Source organism: Pleurodeles waltl, chromosome 5, assembly GCF_031143425.1.
Source record: "Pleurodeles waltl isolate 20211129_DDA chromosome 5, aPleWal1.hap1.20221129, whole genome shotgun sequence".
NCBI lineage: Eukaryota > Metazoa > Chordata > Amphibia > Caudata > Salamandridae > Pleurodeles > Pleurodeles waltl.
This window is the reverse complement of record NC_090444.1, coordinates 514,783,035-514,799,940: the sequence shown is the minus strand read 5'-3', so window position 1 is coordinate 514,799,940 and position 16,906 is coordinate 514,783,035. Positions and strand designations below refer to the sequence as shown.

Sequence of the window (16,906 nt, the reverse complement as noted above, 5' to 3'; positions counted from 1 at the left end):
TAAACAAGACAATTACCCACCGCTATAGAACATCTCCCAATGACCCAGTGTTCCTGATGCAACACCCAACCCCTGAGAGCTTGGTTATCTAAGTCTCTACGTCCCCAGGCACATTCCCTTCTGCACCCCTGGATATGGAATCCTAGAGGCTGGATTAGCTTGGGAAGAAGATGTTTTCTTACTCCAGCCTGGCATTGCGGTCAGTGAACACTGCATACCTTTTGGGCCATCACACCCATACCTTATGGGAAACTGTTGTGCAGGTGCTGACACAGGTCCTAGAGGAGGCCCGAGCCATTCTCTCCCAAGCTGTGGCTGACGGGAGAGACACAGCTAAGTTCACAGTACTTTATAGGCTGGGACTGACTCACTAGGCAGATCGTTTGCATCGACGGTGGTCTTAAGGCACCAGGCTTGGTTGAGAACGCCTGTCCTTTTCGGGAGGTGTCCAATCCACTCTAATGGACATACCCTTTTGATGGCACCCGTCTCTTTGGAGACAAAGCAGACTCGGCGCTTGAGTGCTTTAAGGAGTCCTGAGCTACAGAAAGGTCCTTGGGTCTTGCAGCTGTCCCTCGGCTCCCTCAGTCTGCTTTTCACCCCTTTCGTGGCTACGGAAGGGGTGCCCCACCATGTCCGTTTCTCTCCAGACACTGTGCTGTGCATGCTGCCCAGCATCCATGTGGCTGGGGACGTAGGATTCAACATCCTTGTGGATCAAGGAGCCAGTGGTTTACCCAGTCCACCACCCTCCCCCTGCGCCCTTCCTAGTCTGACGCCTCCCCATCAGGGACCAGTCAGAGGCAGGATACGCCATCAACTGCCCCACTGGCAGTCCATCATGTCTGACAGTTGGATTTTGCAAATAGTCCGAAGGGGCTACTCCCTCCCCTTCGAGACTCCTCCTCCATCCATGCCACCATCCTACGATCAGATGATGGAGGATCACTAAGCACTTCTTCACAAAGAAGTTACGTCTCTCTTGGCCAAGGGAGCCACTCAGAGGTTTCCTTTGCCAGAAGTAAGTTATGTTTGTTGTTTCTGTTATTCTGCTGCCCAGAAAGGACAAGGGCCTGCACCATGTCCTAGACCTCTTGTCCCTCAATCTCTTCCTCAGAAAGGAGAAGTTCAAAATGCTCAGTCTGGCTCAGGTTTTATCTGCCCTGGCTCCAGGAGACTGGATGGTAGTGTTGGACTTGCAGGATGCCTATTTCCTTATTTCCGTCCTGCCTGCCCACAGATGTTACTTGCAGTTCACGGTAGGCCACGAGCACTTTCAGTTTACCATGCTCCCCTTTGGCCTTACCAGCGCCCCTGGGGGCATATCTGCACAGGTTAAGGATTTCAGTCTTCCCCTATCTCGACGACTGGCTGTTGAAGGCGAGCTTGTCCCAGGCTGTCGTCTCCCACCTCCAGACTACTGCAGACCGCCTCCATTCCCTTGGGTTCACTATAAACACGCCAAAGTCACACTTGACTCCCTCTCAGATGCTCTCCTTCATTGGAGCTTTTCTGAACACAGTGCAATTTCGGGTGTACCCTCCTGAGAAGCGAGTCCAGGATATTCAGGCTATAATCCTGATGTTTCAGCCTCTATCCTGGATTTCGATGAGAATGGCTCTGAGGCTGCTGGGCTTCATGACCTCCTGCATCTTGCTGGTGACACATGCTAGATGGCAAATGCAGGCTCTGCAGTGGGACCTGAAGATCCAGTGGGCCAGCATCAGGGAAATCTCTCCTACATTGTCTAGATCTTGGAGGGAACTGTGCAAGATCTGCAGCGGTGGCTTTTGAACTGCGATTGGGTCAGAGGCAGATCCCTCTCCCTTCCCAAACCAGATCTGACAGTAGTGACAGATGCGTCACTCTTCGGGATGGGTCAGCCACATGGGAAAGGCAGAGATCAGAGGCGTCCGGTCTCCGGCGGAATCCGGGCTCAACATCAATCCTTTTGAGCTCAGGGTGATCAGGCTGGCATTGAAAGCATTCCATCCCTCTCTCAAAGGGAAAGTAGTGGAGGTGTTCACAGACAACGCCACCGCCATGTGGTACTTCAACAAGCATGGCGGGGTGGGCTCATGGACCCTTTGTCAGGAGGCTCTACAGCACTGGACATGGCTGGAACATCAGGACGTTTCCCTGGTGGTTCACCACCTAGCGGGCTCTCTGAATGCCAGAGGAGACAAACACAGCCGACAATACCTAGGCGATCACGAATGGCGTCTCCATCAGAGGTGGCACAAGGTCTCTTTCAGCAGTGGGGAGAGCCCTGGTTAAAGCTGAGAATGTGCAGTGTCAGCTGTTTTGCGCGTTGGAGTTTCCAAGGCGGCACTCGCTTAGTGACGCTTTTCATCTTGAGTGGAGCTCAGGCCTCCTGTACACCTTTCCCACCCGTACCACTTCTGCCTAGATTTCTCAAGAAGATCAAGAACGACCAGGCCCAAGTAATCCTTATGGCTCTGGAATGGGCACGAAGAGTCTGGTATCCCAAGCTGTTGAGCATGGCCATTGATCCTCCGATCAGACTGCCTCTTCGGGAAGATCTTCTTTGCAGCAGCAGGGGAGGGTTCTCCACCGGAACCTGTCCAGTCTCTGCCTTCTTGCGTGGAAATTGAGCAGCAGCATATGAAAGCTTTTGACCTTCTACTCAGTCTTTAACGTTATCTTGGCAGCCAGGCGTCCCTCCACCAATATAGTATATGCCTGTAGGTGGAATAAATTTGTGCCATGGTGTACAGACAAGTCTTTTGACCCCCTTTCTGCCCCTTTTTTTGAGGTCTTGTTTATATTTTCTTTGGCCCAAGGGGCTCTGCTTTGGGCACCCTTAGAGTTTATTTGTCTGCCATCTCTGCTTTTCTTAGATTACCTGACCAACCCTACTTGTTTAACTCTCCTATTGTTTGTAGATTCCTGGAGGGTCTTACTCACATGTTTCCTCCATCACCATTTATAATGCTCCAATGGGATTTGAATCTGGTTCTTACTTTCCTAATGTGCGCTCCTTTTGAGCCGCTTCATAACTGTCCGCTGAGGCCTCTGATGTTAAAAACAGCCTTCCTTGTGGCCATCACTTCTGCCCGCAGGTGAGTAAGCTGCAGGCATTGTATTCTAAACCACCCTTCCTTTACATCTATCATGACAAGGTGGTGCTTTGCACCAGGGCTTCCTTTTTGCCAAAAGTGGTCATGCCCTTTCACGTAGATCAATCCATCACCTTGCCTACATTTTATGCACCACCACATCCTTCTAAAGAGAGACCCCACCGCCTGGACCCAAAAAGAGTGGTTGCGTTTTTTCTTGATTGTACCAATGAGTTCCAGGTGGATGATCAACTCTTCATTGGTTATGTGGGTTTGAAGAAAGATCGGGCAGTGCAGAAGAGAACCATCTCCAGATGGGTTGTTCTCTGCATTAGCATATGCTACGCCATGGCTACAAAGCAACTCCCAGAGGGTTTGCATGCTCACTCTATCAGAGCAACTGCTGCAACCACTGCATTAGTACGCAGAGTTCCAGTCCTGGACATCTGTCAGGCAGAAACATGGGCATCCCTGCACATGTTTACCAAACACTACTGCTGGACAGTCAGGTCCGTAGGGAGGGGTACTTTGCCCGTTTGGTCCTGCAGGACTTACTAGTATGATCTTGGCTCGCAGACCATCCTCCGTGGATGATATTGCTTGGGTATCAGTTATAAGGTAAGGAATCAAATGAACAAGTTACTTACCTTCAGTAATGCCTTATATGGTACAGACATATTCTAGTTTCAGATTCCTTACCGACCAATCCATCTTCCCCACTCTGCGAACTGATTTCTTGGAACAGGGACTTCCCATTTCAGGGCCCTAGTTCTGACACACCAGTGTTCAGTGTTCTTCAAGGCTCCACGCTTCTGGTGTGGAAAGGCTTGAAAAGAAACTGACATCAGCGCGCCAGGGTCGTACCTACACAGGCCCCCCGACGTCATATCCGACACACAATGCTGATGACTGAGGCCACCTAACGGCGCGCAGGGGTACTACTTGAGAAAAATATTTGGGTCCAGACTGACTCCTGGGGAATTCTAAGGTAAGGAACCTGCAACTAGAATATGTCTCCTTGTGCCAGATAAGGTGTTACCGAAGGTAAGTAACTTGTTCGATAAGGTGTTACAGAAGGTAAATAACATGTTCTTTTACACCACGGAGGACAAGTGCTATTAGTTTCCCATTATCACCACCATCATTGTGGTGGATGTTTTTCAAGATGGTGAAAGAGGCAATCAAACTCCTCATGAATCCATTGACAGTTGAAAGGAAACAAACACTACAGAATTCCAGTGAAGATAACGTGAGACACTGCAGCACCAAACCTGCCATCACTCTGATCACAAAGACTGATCTCCAGGCATGATTGAGAGCCACTGGCTAGAGCTTAGAAAGAAGTAGTCATATTCAAACCTGGTTTGCTCTGTTACCGCCAGAAATTACATTGTAAGTAAAAGGCTATTGGAGAGGGGAACCTAATAGATCCATTAGCATGTTACGCCAACATTTTATTTGAAAGCACACAAGCAGATTACAGAAATACTAAGGGAACTCGAGAAATACAACAAACTGCAGTGTACCAGGTGCCCGTCATAGTCCATGTTTCTGTGGTACACAGTAATTTTACTCTTTTACTTTTATATCTATCCTTTAATTAAAAATGCAGTACTCTCTTTTTCATCACTAAAGATCCGGACAAAAGCAGGCAAATAACCCACCCTGGAGTGCTCTCTTGTAATAAAACCGCCAACGAATTGTGACAATCACTGTTGCAACCCCTATTTTGCTGAAGTGAATCCTCACATAGATGCATGCCTGCACAATGTAAGGATAGAAAGTGAAGTGAACAATGATCTTATTGAACATTATTCTATGCCCAATAAACGTTGTATAATAAATCTATCCTTTATATATATTAAATAAGAGTGATGAAGGACTTGGAGAATTGGAAAGGTGATAAGCATATATGTATGCAGACTAATAGTTAAGGGCATAAACTTGAAAATTCTGTTAGGTCCTGTGAGATAGTGACTGTATTAGACAGAATACCTCTGGCCACTCCACTTGCTCCTTCACTCGCTCCTTATTTTCCCAGGCCTCTCATTCCAGAGCGGAACTTTCACTTTCGGGCTCCTCTCGTTATGGGTGCTCCCTCCTTCTGGCCCTCCCGTCGCAGAACTGATTGTTTCTCCTTATTCAGCCCTGTTTTAGGCACCTCTGTCTTCCCCTCCTCTTGCTCAGGCCTTTCTCCTGGTTTCTTTTAGCGGCCCGGGCGCACCTCCACCTCGCTCCTGCTACTTACCGGCTTTTCTGGCTCTGAGGCACCTGCCAGGCCTTGGCCCTCTTGTCGCCTCTTTCACGGGCGTTCTGGCCAAACCCCTTTAGTCTTTCACCCACTGGGCCCGGGCTCCTTCTCCCACACCGCAGGTCCTCCTCCCGGCCCTTGACACCCAGCCGTTCCTCGTGGGGCTGCTCAGTACTACGGGGGCCCTCACCCCAGTCTACCCATGCCGCTCTCTTCCCTGGGCCTCTCTCTCCTTACTGCCCTTCCAGGATGTCGGGGCAAGCCTCTATCACTGGCCCCCTGCAGCCGCTGAGTCAGCCCCAGGCCAAAGGATCGATTTCCGCTCTCGCCGCTCCTCAGTCCCTCCAGTGTCACAGGCTCCAACTTTAAGAAAAATAAATGCAGGACCTAGGGAGCAACGAGGCACGAGCCCATGAGTGAGCTACGCAAAGTCGGATCTATGAAGCTGGAGACAAGGCAAATAAGATATTGGCGTGGCTCGAAAAAAGGTATAGAAGTAGGAACTGGGTTGCGGAGGTCAGGGACGAGAAGGGAGTAAGGTACTCCATGAGCTAAGACATAGCAGAGGCCTTTGCCACCTATTACAAACAGGTATACTCCTCCCAGATGGCCACTACCTGTGAGGATTGCGAGGAGCTGCTGCGGGACCCCCCACTGGAGGAACTTATAGGAACCGACAGGGAACTGTTAGATCAGGAACTGACAGTGGAAGAAGTACAGCAAGCCTTGGGGGAGATTGCCTCTGGGAAGACAGTGGGCCCTAGTGGGCTCCCGGTGGAACTCTTTAAGGCCATGAGAAATATTGTGGCTCCCCACATGTTAGAAATGTTTCAGGCAGCTAAGACAGAGGGAGCTCTCCAGGAGGATCAGAGACTCGCCACCATAGTGGTCATACAGAAGGAGGGAAAACCCCTGACGTCCTGCGGCTCATATCGTCCCATTTCCCTTCTGAACCCGAAGGTAAAGGTTTTAGCAAGGATCCTGGGAAATAGACTGCGTCCCCAATACAGAAGGATCAAACTGGCTTCATGCCACACAAAAGCACTAGGTTGAATCTAAGGCGCCTGTATGGGATCCTACAGGCTACGGGTGCCCTGGGGACGGAAGAGGTGGCAGTGCTCTCACTAGATGCCAGAATGGCCTTTGACAGTATTGAGTGGCCCTATATTCAAGCAGTCTGGGCCAGGATGAGATTTTGCCCCAGAGTTTGTGCCTGGGTCTGCCTGCTGTACACTGGCCCACAGTTGCGGGTCAGGGTGAATGGGGTATGGTCCATTTGCTCTCCATAGAGGAACCAGGCAGGGGTGCCCTCTATCGCCATGGTTATTTGTCCTCGCAGTAGGTACGCCAAGATCCCCTCATGTGGGGCATACCTGAAGGGAACGGATGGGAAGCTCGCATATCATTATACGCAGATGACATTCTCTTATTTGTCATAAGGCCCCACCGGTCCATAGATGTAACCGGTTTCAATGTGAAACTATTGTCTCATATATATATATATATATATATATATATATATATATATATATTATGAGAGCGGTATAGCAATCCCTAAAATGCAGACATATTACTGGGCGGCCCAACATGTGTTGGTGGGGGGGACTGGGTCTATACAGACGTAGGGAAGCCCGCCTACAGAATAGACAGGGAGTCAATGGGAGAAGAGGGGGTAACCTTCGGTGCTGTACTCCCGGAGAAGGGAGGACCTGCTCCCGCCCCACACATGAGTTCTGGTGAGGGCATGAAGAAAGGCCACCAAGTTTCTGGGTTGGAACGGGGGAGTAACAGCGGAGACTCCACTTTGGTGTAGTGACAACCTACGTGAGCTTCGTACATTAAAGGGCTTCTTTGGTTGGAGGTTAATTGGCGTTGACAAACTCTGAGACATTTTGAGGGCGAGCACCCTGATTACACTAGCAGACTTACAGACTGAACACAAACTGGGTCCCTCTGAGAATTTTAAGTACGTCCAGCTGAGCCACGCCCTAGGGTGGCATCTCTGGACAGGGGAACAAATACCCGACTTCTCCCCACTGGAGGACCGCCTATTGATGGAACCCATGCCAGAGAAAGCAATTTCTCTTATTTATAAACAAATTTATGAATAACTCGCCCAACACTGGGCGGTCTGTCCGGGAGACATGGGAGTGGGACGTAGGGCTAATCGAAGATGATGACGGGCAAGACGCCCTTCAAAGCCCAAGAGAGGTGTAGAACTGGGCAAGATTACACCTTGTGCAATTATGAATCCTTCATAGATCATATTACTCTAGAACCCTCCTACACCGCATGGGACATGGGGATTCAGACCTATGCCCGAGAGCGTGTGGTGAGGTGGACACGTTCTTTCATATCTCGTGGGGCTGTCCGGTAATACAACAGTTTTGGGGGAAAATAGTACACATATTGACCCGGGTTACGGGACTCAAGGTTACTCGAGAACCCAGATGGCTGATACTCCAGATCTCAGGAGAGGAAACCTGGCCAAGACACCAAAAGACCTGGCTTATGCTAGTGGCGGGGGTGGCAAAGCGAGATATTGCCCGATCCTGGGGGGCGTTGGAGCCGCCGGATGTCCAAAGCTGGGAGAGAAACATGGACTGGTGCCATCATGCAGAGCGACTGGTCTATCAAGGCAGGGGCTGCCCCAAGAAATTTGACAAAATATGGTCACTATGGGGAGGATTTAGAGGATTATAAAGTAGGGCCTAGGAAGCCTAAAAGGGAGAAAGGGAGGGAGGAGACTGTACCAAAGGAACTTGCTTCATGATGGGCTATAGGGCAAGGCACAAATAGTAGGGGTGATGATTATCATGATATCCCATGTAGAATGTTTGCTCTAAAGAAGGCTAATACCCTTGATCATGATATGAGTGTTGACTATATTCACTGAAATATACCTGAAAAACTATCACCCAATCTATTTGCTCCTCATGCAAGCCAAGATCTTGGAGAAGCATCTCAATCAGTACCTAATGATGCATATAGAGAAACAGGGAATACTGGATAGCTCCTAGTTTGGTTTTAGAACCCAACACGCACAGAAACTGCCCTGATTCTCGCAGCGGACAGCATTAGGCGGCTTGTGGATGCTGGCCAGGCCGCGACTCTGATCCTTTTGGTTCTGTTCTCTGCTTTTGACACCATCTCTCCCACCCTACTTATTGGGCGCTTACAGGCCTTGGGGATAGGAGGTGTGGCCTTATGACTGCTTGCATCTTTTTCGACTGATAGATCCCAGGTGGTGACCATAGAGGAATTTAGATCTGACCCCTTGCCTAGTGGGGTGCCTCAGGTATCTTCCCTGAGTCCGATGCACTTCTACTTATACATCTCTCCACTGGCAAGACCTATTTGTTCCTTTGGCTTACAGGCATTGTCATATGCTGACGTCACACAGATCATTATATCTGCCTGGAAGGATATTGATGCCACAGCAGCTAATTTTAAGAACTGCATGAAGGTGCTGGCCTCATGGATGAGTAAAAACTGCCTCAAGTTGAAAGCCGGAAAAACTGAGGTGCTGATATTTGGAAGTCATTCACCAATATGGAGTCAGAACTGGTGGCCTGATGGGTTAGGGACGTTATCCATACCTACTATTCCGCAAACAATCTAGGAGTTATAATGGACAATGATCTATCCTTTGATCGACAAGTCAACCATACGGTGGTGACCTGTTTTTGGATTATTAGAACACTGTGGAATATTTTTCCTTACATCTCTCTTCCAGCTCGGAAACAGGTGGCCCTTGCATTAATTTCGTCCAGAACTGACTATTGTAATGCTCTTTTCTTGGAAGCTAATAAGACCACTCTAGCAAAACTTCATCTAGTGCAAAATGCAGGGGTACTGTTGACATTAGATATTCCAAAATATATGTCAATCTCAAATGGATTGCGCGAACTTCACTGGCTTCCAATACAGAAGCATGTGACATTTAAGGCTATATGTAGTGTACATAAAGCACTGTATGGTGACTGTCAGGGACTCCACGTGCAGACTTCTCAGATCGAAAGCTCAGAACGTTGTTGCCTCCCTAAAGTTCATAGGAAGAGATGGGGAGGAAGGGTGTTCTCGTGGCAGCTGCTAAAATCTGTAACTCCCTCCCCTGTCTTCTTGCTTGGATTAAGCTGCATCTATATTTTAGGAAAGCCTTAAAAGCCTGGCTCTTCTCTTTGTAATGGTCCAGCTTTGGGACTGGGGTACTTAGCCTAGACTCAACTGCGTGTTACTTTGGAAAGCATGCAATTTTCTGGATCTGTTTTTTGTAAGGGGTTCGGATTATAGGACAGGTTATCTCAGGGTCAGCACTCAGCGCCTTGATGCCTTTGGGCATTGTTCCTGGACTATATATGGGACCGTCTTGTTGATTGGTTGATAAACATGTTGTGGTTCCCTGATGTTTCTGGGAACATTAGTTCATGTATATTTTTTTCTGGAAATTTAAAATGGCTGCTATATTGTGAAATGATGGACTAAAGCAAAGGCAGAAAGCATAATCCTCGCCTCGGTGCCCGGACATAGAATTAGCTGTGTGGGTCCCTTTGACTTCCTTTGCAAGGGTGAACCTGAATGACGACTGTTTTTAGATCTTGAGCATTGCAGTAGTTATTGTTTAGTGGGAATTAGTCTGAATTACAGAGACACTCATTAAGCTGATTCTTTTCTTACTGTAGCTCTATAAAAGGAAATCGCAAGCAATGAGCGCAATGTGCCTTACAACATAGATGCACATTCTACCAAGCTGATTCTACCACATGGAGTCCTACTGAAATTCATACTGCCTTTTGCTAAAGGATTTTTCTGTGAGGACTTCTGCACTTAACTGCACCTTTACAGTTAGATCACCATATGGGTTTATTTTGGTCAAACCCACTCCTTGAAGCTGTTAGTGCAAGTCTGTTTCTTGATTCTAACAAGTAGTTTGTGATGTGATCAAAGATAATAAGTTGAATCTTTATGTCCTTCTAAGCTGAACATTTTGGGTCTCCAAACCCTAGTGTAGAAACACTGGCTTGTACATTGATTGTTGGAGGAGGGTGTTTGGGACTTCTGGTGGGTGTAAAGGAGTTTTAAAAGCCCTGTTTCGTGGGTTGGTGTAATGTCTTGAGGCTATTGTTTTCCTACACTGCACAACACAGCATATTAATATGTCCAGATTTGTACTGTAGACATTTTCAGTCATATACAGATGAAGTTCTAAGTTTGGATCTGATAGATCCCTGCACTGTCAAAGTGTAGGCAAGCTACCTGTGGTTATTCAGGTCCTTGAGAATGGTGAACACCGCCACTGTCAACCCCACTTTGATAACTACAATATGCAAAAACTGAGATAGTCCGGTTCAGATTACGCATTGGATGCATCACTCTGGGATGTTATTGATAATTTGTTTCATATTCTCGAAGACAAGTTGGGATAGATATGATGGTCATAGTGGACAATGAACCCAGCCTCAGTACTTTGGATCATCCTCAGCAACACAAAAGGATGGTGCACGGAGTGCTGAAGAATGCAAACACTCACCCCCAGTCACAGATCTGGGTTTAATCCATCGTTCTTTTGCTCACCATGCCGACCCAGTTTGGACCCAGCCATATGCAAATCAATCTTGGCCCGGTTCCATTGGACCATCTTCTTCTGATGAGCTAGTTGAGAAGCGTTTCAGGTGTAATGACAACCTACCTTAATTGTTTTTTTCTTGTTTCTACATGAAGACAGTTAAGGGGTTAAAAGTGGGGTAGTGCTTATGAAGTAATATGTGCTTTCCAGTAAGGTCCTCGAGGAGTCACAAATATCTCCAGCATTAATATCGATCCTAAATCAGTCCTATGGTTAGGATACTTAGGTGATGGTGTGATTTGAGGCCACCTCAGGGAGTCATGGGCTCTCTTGGCATTCCTCAAAGATATTTAGATTTGGATGACCCAAAGCTTGCTTCAGCTTAAACAAGGCAAAACTGGGATCACCTTCTCAGTTGGAAAAATACCTTCTTGTGACTTCTTATCTGTGACTGTACGACCAAGAAGTGACTCTAAAAACCAAGACAATAACTTCTACATGACAATAATTTGTCAAGTAGAAGTTATTGCCTTGGTTTTGCCTTGGTATTCATGAATAGAAATCCATGAATGTGCTGATAGACTCTGCTGTACAAAATATTTTGTTTCAACTTGACCGCTTATGTAAAGTGATTAAACTGGTACCTCTCAACATGAAAGCCATACTCATAGGATCCAGAGTTAATTTTCTGATCAACTGTGGAGATGCCCTCTATTTTGGCTTTCCAGAATGTAAACTAAGTCAGCTTCAGAGAACTCTGCACATAGCCATTGAATTCGTGTGAGGACTCCACAAACAGACATATCTGAAGAGAGATGTGCCTTGCACTAGCTTCTGGTGGAGGCACTTAAACAGCATGACATACTTTGCATTATTTTCAGATGCAAATACCGTTTAGCTCGTCTGTACAGACAGAAAAAGATCAAGATCTATCAACAAATAAAGGGCTTCAGCTCATTCAATGGCAATCTGATACCACAGCCCATAAGTGTGAGGGGCCTACACACGTGCTCTCAGTGCTTGCGTCCTTAAATAAGTGCCCCATGAGATCGGAGGCTAACATCTCAAAGTCAAGAAGGGGCTTAATATCCATATATTTTAATTGGTTCACATTCTGCGTTCTTGCAGGACTCAATATTAGTTGCACATTGTGTGTTGGTTAAATGCCTTAGGTCTATCTATCTGTCTATCAAGCTATCTATGTAAAGACACCCTAGACAGGTTTGACATCCCTATAAGTTAGAATCTCTCTCCGGGTCACTCACTTGATCTGTCAGCATTTACGGTCCATTTTCCTTTTTGTCGTGGATCATTGGAGTGACTGTTACAAACAGCTGTGCGCACCTGAATTCCATGTAAATTGTAAATGTATTTACTTGAGATCATGGACTGAAATTGTATGTCTTTTAAGTATGTCATTTTTAATAAAACAACCAGGCCGAAGTACTATTGTTACTGGTAAGTACCTTTTTTTTCTTTCATTGAAATAATGTAACATTTCACCACTTACTCACGTATGACTGTATTTATCCCATTCCCCTAAACGCGTCTCTTTTTATTGCAGAGGTTCTTGTTTCTCTGTAAATATTTGCGTTTAACAGCAGGTATTTTCATTTCCCTCTTGCTCTGTCGCCATGTCAATACCGTTCTTCCTTAAAAAGTTTACCAAGCACTCCATCCAAACCGGCGTGGTCCTAATCAGTTAACCACACCAGATGGGTAACCGTGGACCATATGTATGTACACATTTCCCCATCGACACAAAATGGGTAAAAACCTTTACTACATCTGGCCCCATATTCCTAACACAGTGCCAGTCTTTGCCCCAGATAGAGTCTTCTCGGGAAAGCAGACTGGTTTATTGCCGTTTTGCATGTTTTATTCAACAGTTTTGAGCGAGTGGCTAGGAAATCGGCAAAGTGGCCTTCCGCCTTATGTGTACTTCAGCGAAGTGAAGCTGCAGACCTGGTGCCGCCTTGCAGACCACCTTGAGGAAGCCATGAAGGCCATCAGGAAACAGATGCGAGCGCACATCAGGGAACTGCAGACCACTGTCTCCGGCAGGATCGTTGGTGAGTGTTTACTTGGCATCTGCGAGGAGCACGGGACACTAAAGAAAGCCCCAGGCTTTCAAATATTCAAAACGTATTTATTGTGCCCTCTCAGCCTTGTTGCGACATTGCAATTTAGCATACGCCCCGAGTTGCTTTGCACATACACAAAATGTTGATGGTTCACCTCCATCCAATGTCTATGGATAATGTTCTTGTGGGAAAAGGTGATGTTTTCGGTCCTCTCATTTTTGGGCGTTTTGGTTCTCTATTATGACTATTACTGACTTCAACCTTGATTCCACATTTTTTATTTTCTTTGTACCAATTCCTTTATTTTCGTCCCAAAGTGAACTATGCCCAGATTAAGGTCCTCGTTACGAGTAACCGCGTGGCCGGATAGCTTCCATTATGTGCAGCGGTCAAAGGGGAATCGCAGAAATAAATGCCAGTAGCAGGATTGTTCTTTAAGAGCGAAGCTTTATTCAGCTGAATAACACCCTCCTCGAGAAGTAACTGCAGCAATGTTTAACAAAAAAAACACTCTAGGCACAGATAGATATACCTTCCCTCAGTAATAAAAACGTACCCAGCAGCTTGGTTCACAAGCACAGACGACAGTTTTACTTTCATTAAACGCGTAAGAAATCCTTTATGGTGCAACAAGTAACATTAGTAAAACAGTATGTTTTTTCCTCTGCAGATACATCCTTGAGTAACATTTGCGAAGGCTGAGAAGAAAACCTATCTCACCCGCTTGTCTCCCCGTCCGCCCATGGCTGTGCTCTGCGAAATACGTTCGTAGTCATTAAAGCCTGCGCCCACCTTCGTGCAGTCGCAATGCATTCATACCATGTAGACAAGATGGAGTTAGCAGGGTATTATTAAAGTTGGCCTGGGCTCTCACACAGTAACACCTGATACCACTCAAATCCAAATAGTAAGTTTTGCAGTTTTTATCGCAGCTGGTGCATACTGGGTGTGAAAAAAAATAGCATCACTGGTTACATTTCAGCAGGTTAGACTGACTGACATTTATCGGGGGAGGGGATGCATGGTTAATACTGGGACATGGGGTTTTGGTGTGACACGCACCAGAATACGAATCTTTGAGGCAACACTCGTAAGAGGCCATAATTATCACACACATTAAACTCGGTATACCTCAGTGTCAGTTTTTATCATGTGTGATAATATATCACCATAAAACCAGACTGCTCATAATGAGGACCTGAGTGCTTTTGAGATCCTGCGAGGGAGACCTCTGTGCCCTTCTTCCCATTAGTACTGTAAAGGCAAAAATAATAGTTATGGAAACCTGCGAATAGTGATGGGGACACAAAAGGGGGTGGGTTTTGACAGACAGAGGGCTCGTGGGGTAAGATCACGAATCAGTGACAGCCTGTCTATACATTATTATCATTATTTCATGACCATCATTATTTCATCATCATTATTTCATCATTGTTATTTCATTATCATCATTTCATCATCATCCTCATTTCATCATCATAATTTCATCGTCATCATCATTATTTCATCATTGTTATTTCATCATTGTTATTTCTTCATCATCAATATTTCATCATCGTTATTTCATCATCACCATCCTCCTCCACTTCTGTCACAAATAAACTGTTAAAGGCGTGGGAATCGTTGATTTGTCCCTAAAAAATGTTCCCATAGGGCTATAAGGTCATAGTTCAGAGAAGAGCCATTTGGACCATCGCTCCCCTCTTCTAAAGCAGGCAAGTGTTTTACCGCCCAGTAGACTCGAACAACACACTTTGCTGGCTTGACCCTGCTTTGAGAGAGTCTGATTCATTCATCGCCTAGAACAAGAAATGCCGGTCTTTGCTATTGTTGTCTGTATCAAAGGCTTCCGTTAGAGGTGATAGCAACGTTAATTGGCAATGTGGGCAGAGAGAGGGAGTTGGAAAGGAATAGATAGAGTGGAGTAAAAGTTAACTTGGGGGGACATGTAAATGCTGTAATTTGAATAGCTCACAGATCAAAGAGTGGGGTAAAACTGGAAAAGCAGTCCTACCATATCTCTACCACACTTGTGTCCTAGCAGAAGGTTTGGAAGTTGAGTAAGTCTCCTTTTTACCACACAGTTTCTTTTTTTCCCTAAGCTGTCATATTACTACTAATACTAAAAGTGGAATTTTTGGGGGGAGGTAATTCTAAAAGGGCGGGAGAATGCCTCCTGACTATTGAGACTGCAAAGGCCTCAGGGATGCAAAAGAAAGTATTGGACACTCGCAGGAGGGGTGAGGATAGAAAGGTAACCTAGGGCAGGTCATTTCAGTTTTGCTCAATCAGGGTAGCTGCCAGCCAAGTGCTTTGTGTCTCATTTTTACATGTGTGGGGTTCCTGTCTAGCTAGAGTCTGAGCTGTGACCCAATTAGGATTTCCTATCTTTTTGATCCAACTAGGATTGCACACCTTTTGGAACTTGAGAGCAGTTTGGAATACAAAGGTACAAAACCCTGATAAAAAATCTTGCCTCCTTCAGGCTAGCAGAGTATGTTAAGTCACGGTGTTTAATGATAGTTTCTGTTCACGTTGCCAACCTTCATCCCTCATTTTTCTTCCACCACTTAACTCACTCAGGTTTCTTTGTAAGACAGTAGGCACTGTCCTTGCCTTAAAAGCTATATGACTCCTGCTCTTAACACCAACTTCCTTTCCTGCTGCAACACTTATTTTTCCCGTTTGACATTGTTGTACTTATTTGACAGTATTCCTACTTTGGATTACTGAGCCTTTTGCGATAAGCCCTCTTGCACACAGCACCCAGCTGCCACTCTGTGTAGGATTGCGTGATGTAGCTGCTTTTATGTTTTAGTCCCCCTGTGCAGCGCCCTCTCCATACTTGATAACCTATGACTAAGTTGCTTAACTGAGCCCCTGTGGTTCTTTGCTTTGGAAGAGGCCCCACACGGTGTATATAGATATTGATTGCTTAAAAAGTGCCTCTAGTGGTCAAGCAAATGTACACTGTGCTTGCCCCACCTGTCACACGTCGTTCTCCCACCACATTATTGAGCTGTGCAACCTTAGACAAGAGAAGAGCACATTTCTGGTCACTCACACACAACACCTAAATACTTCCCATCTAGGCTTACAAAAATAAACAGCACTCTCCCAATCACACACTCTGTGTGGTGCAGCTCACTATCCGTGTGGGCAAGTACAACAGTAAAACTGTGCTAGGTTACCTAGTTGGTCAAAGCTGCAATTTAAGATACATGCTCATGTCCATCCACAATTTTCATGACACTATTAATACTATTAATACAGTTATGACAGCTGTGGTGCTTAATGTAGTGCCCGAGGGGTCTGAATACAATCTCTGGCCATTTGCTCCATTAATCAGACAGTACCTGAACTGGTTAATGTGCTTAATGCAGGTCATAGCATGTAACATGAAGGTTACAGATACATTTTTTAATGCTTTTGTTACAGAGATACTTGTGTTAACTGCAGGTCACAAGTTTTAATTATGGTAAAATATCTCAGTGAGTTATGTGTTTCTCATCAACAGCTTTATGTATCCCAATTGTTCATTATTATAAGATTGATAAAGTGGATACTGTAGGAAAGGGGATTATTGGTGAGGGCAGGTAGGTACCTACACTTAGCAATAGGCCACAAACCCTTACTAGGTCCAGTCAAGGCCTCAATACATGAATCCTTGCCCAGCCCTTGGTAGCTTGGCCCACAAGCAGTTAGGCTTAACTTAGAAGACAGGTATGTAAAGCATTTAATATCAACAAAACAGCAAATAAGTAAAACACACAATACAAATCCAACACCAATTTATTAAACTAGACAATATTTTTATCTTTAAAATGACACCAAAATAACAAAAATCCAATGTAGAGAACTGAATATATGAATTTTTAAAGATTAAATGTAAAAAAAGCTTTCTAGCGCCTAAAAAACAGAAATG

The 16,906-nt window shown here is 45.7% G+C and overlaps 1 protein-coding gene across 1 annotated transcript in view; it reads left to right on the top strand.

The window, feature by feature from the left end:
- Positions 1–16,906, top strand: part of ECT2L (epithelial cell transforming 2 like) — a 502,849-nt gene that overhangs the window by 262,830 nt on the left and 223,113 nt on the right. The window contains exon 12 of the mRNA XM_069234316.1: positions 12,787–12,969. Within this exon, the coding sequence (XP_069090417.1) occupies positions 12,787–12,969 (183 nt within the window). The remainder of the gene's footprint in view (positions 1–12,786; positions 12,970–16,906) is intronic.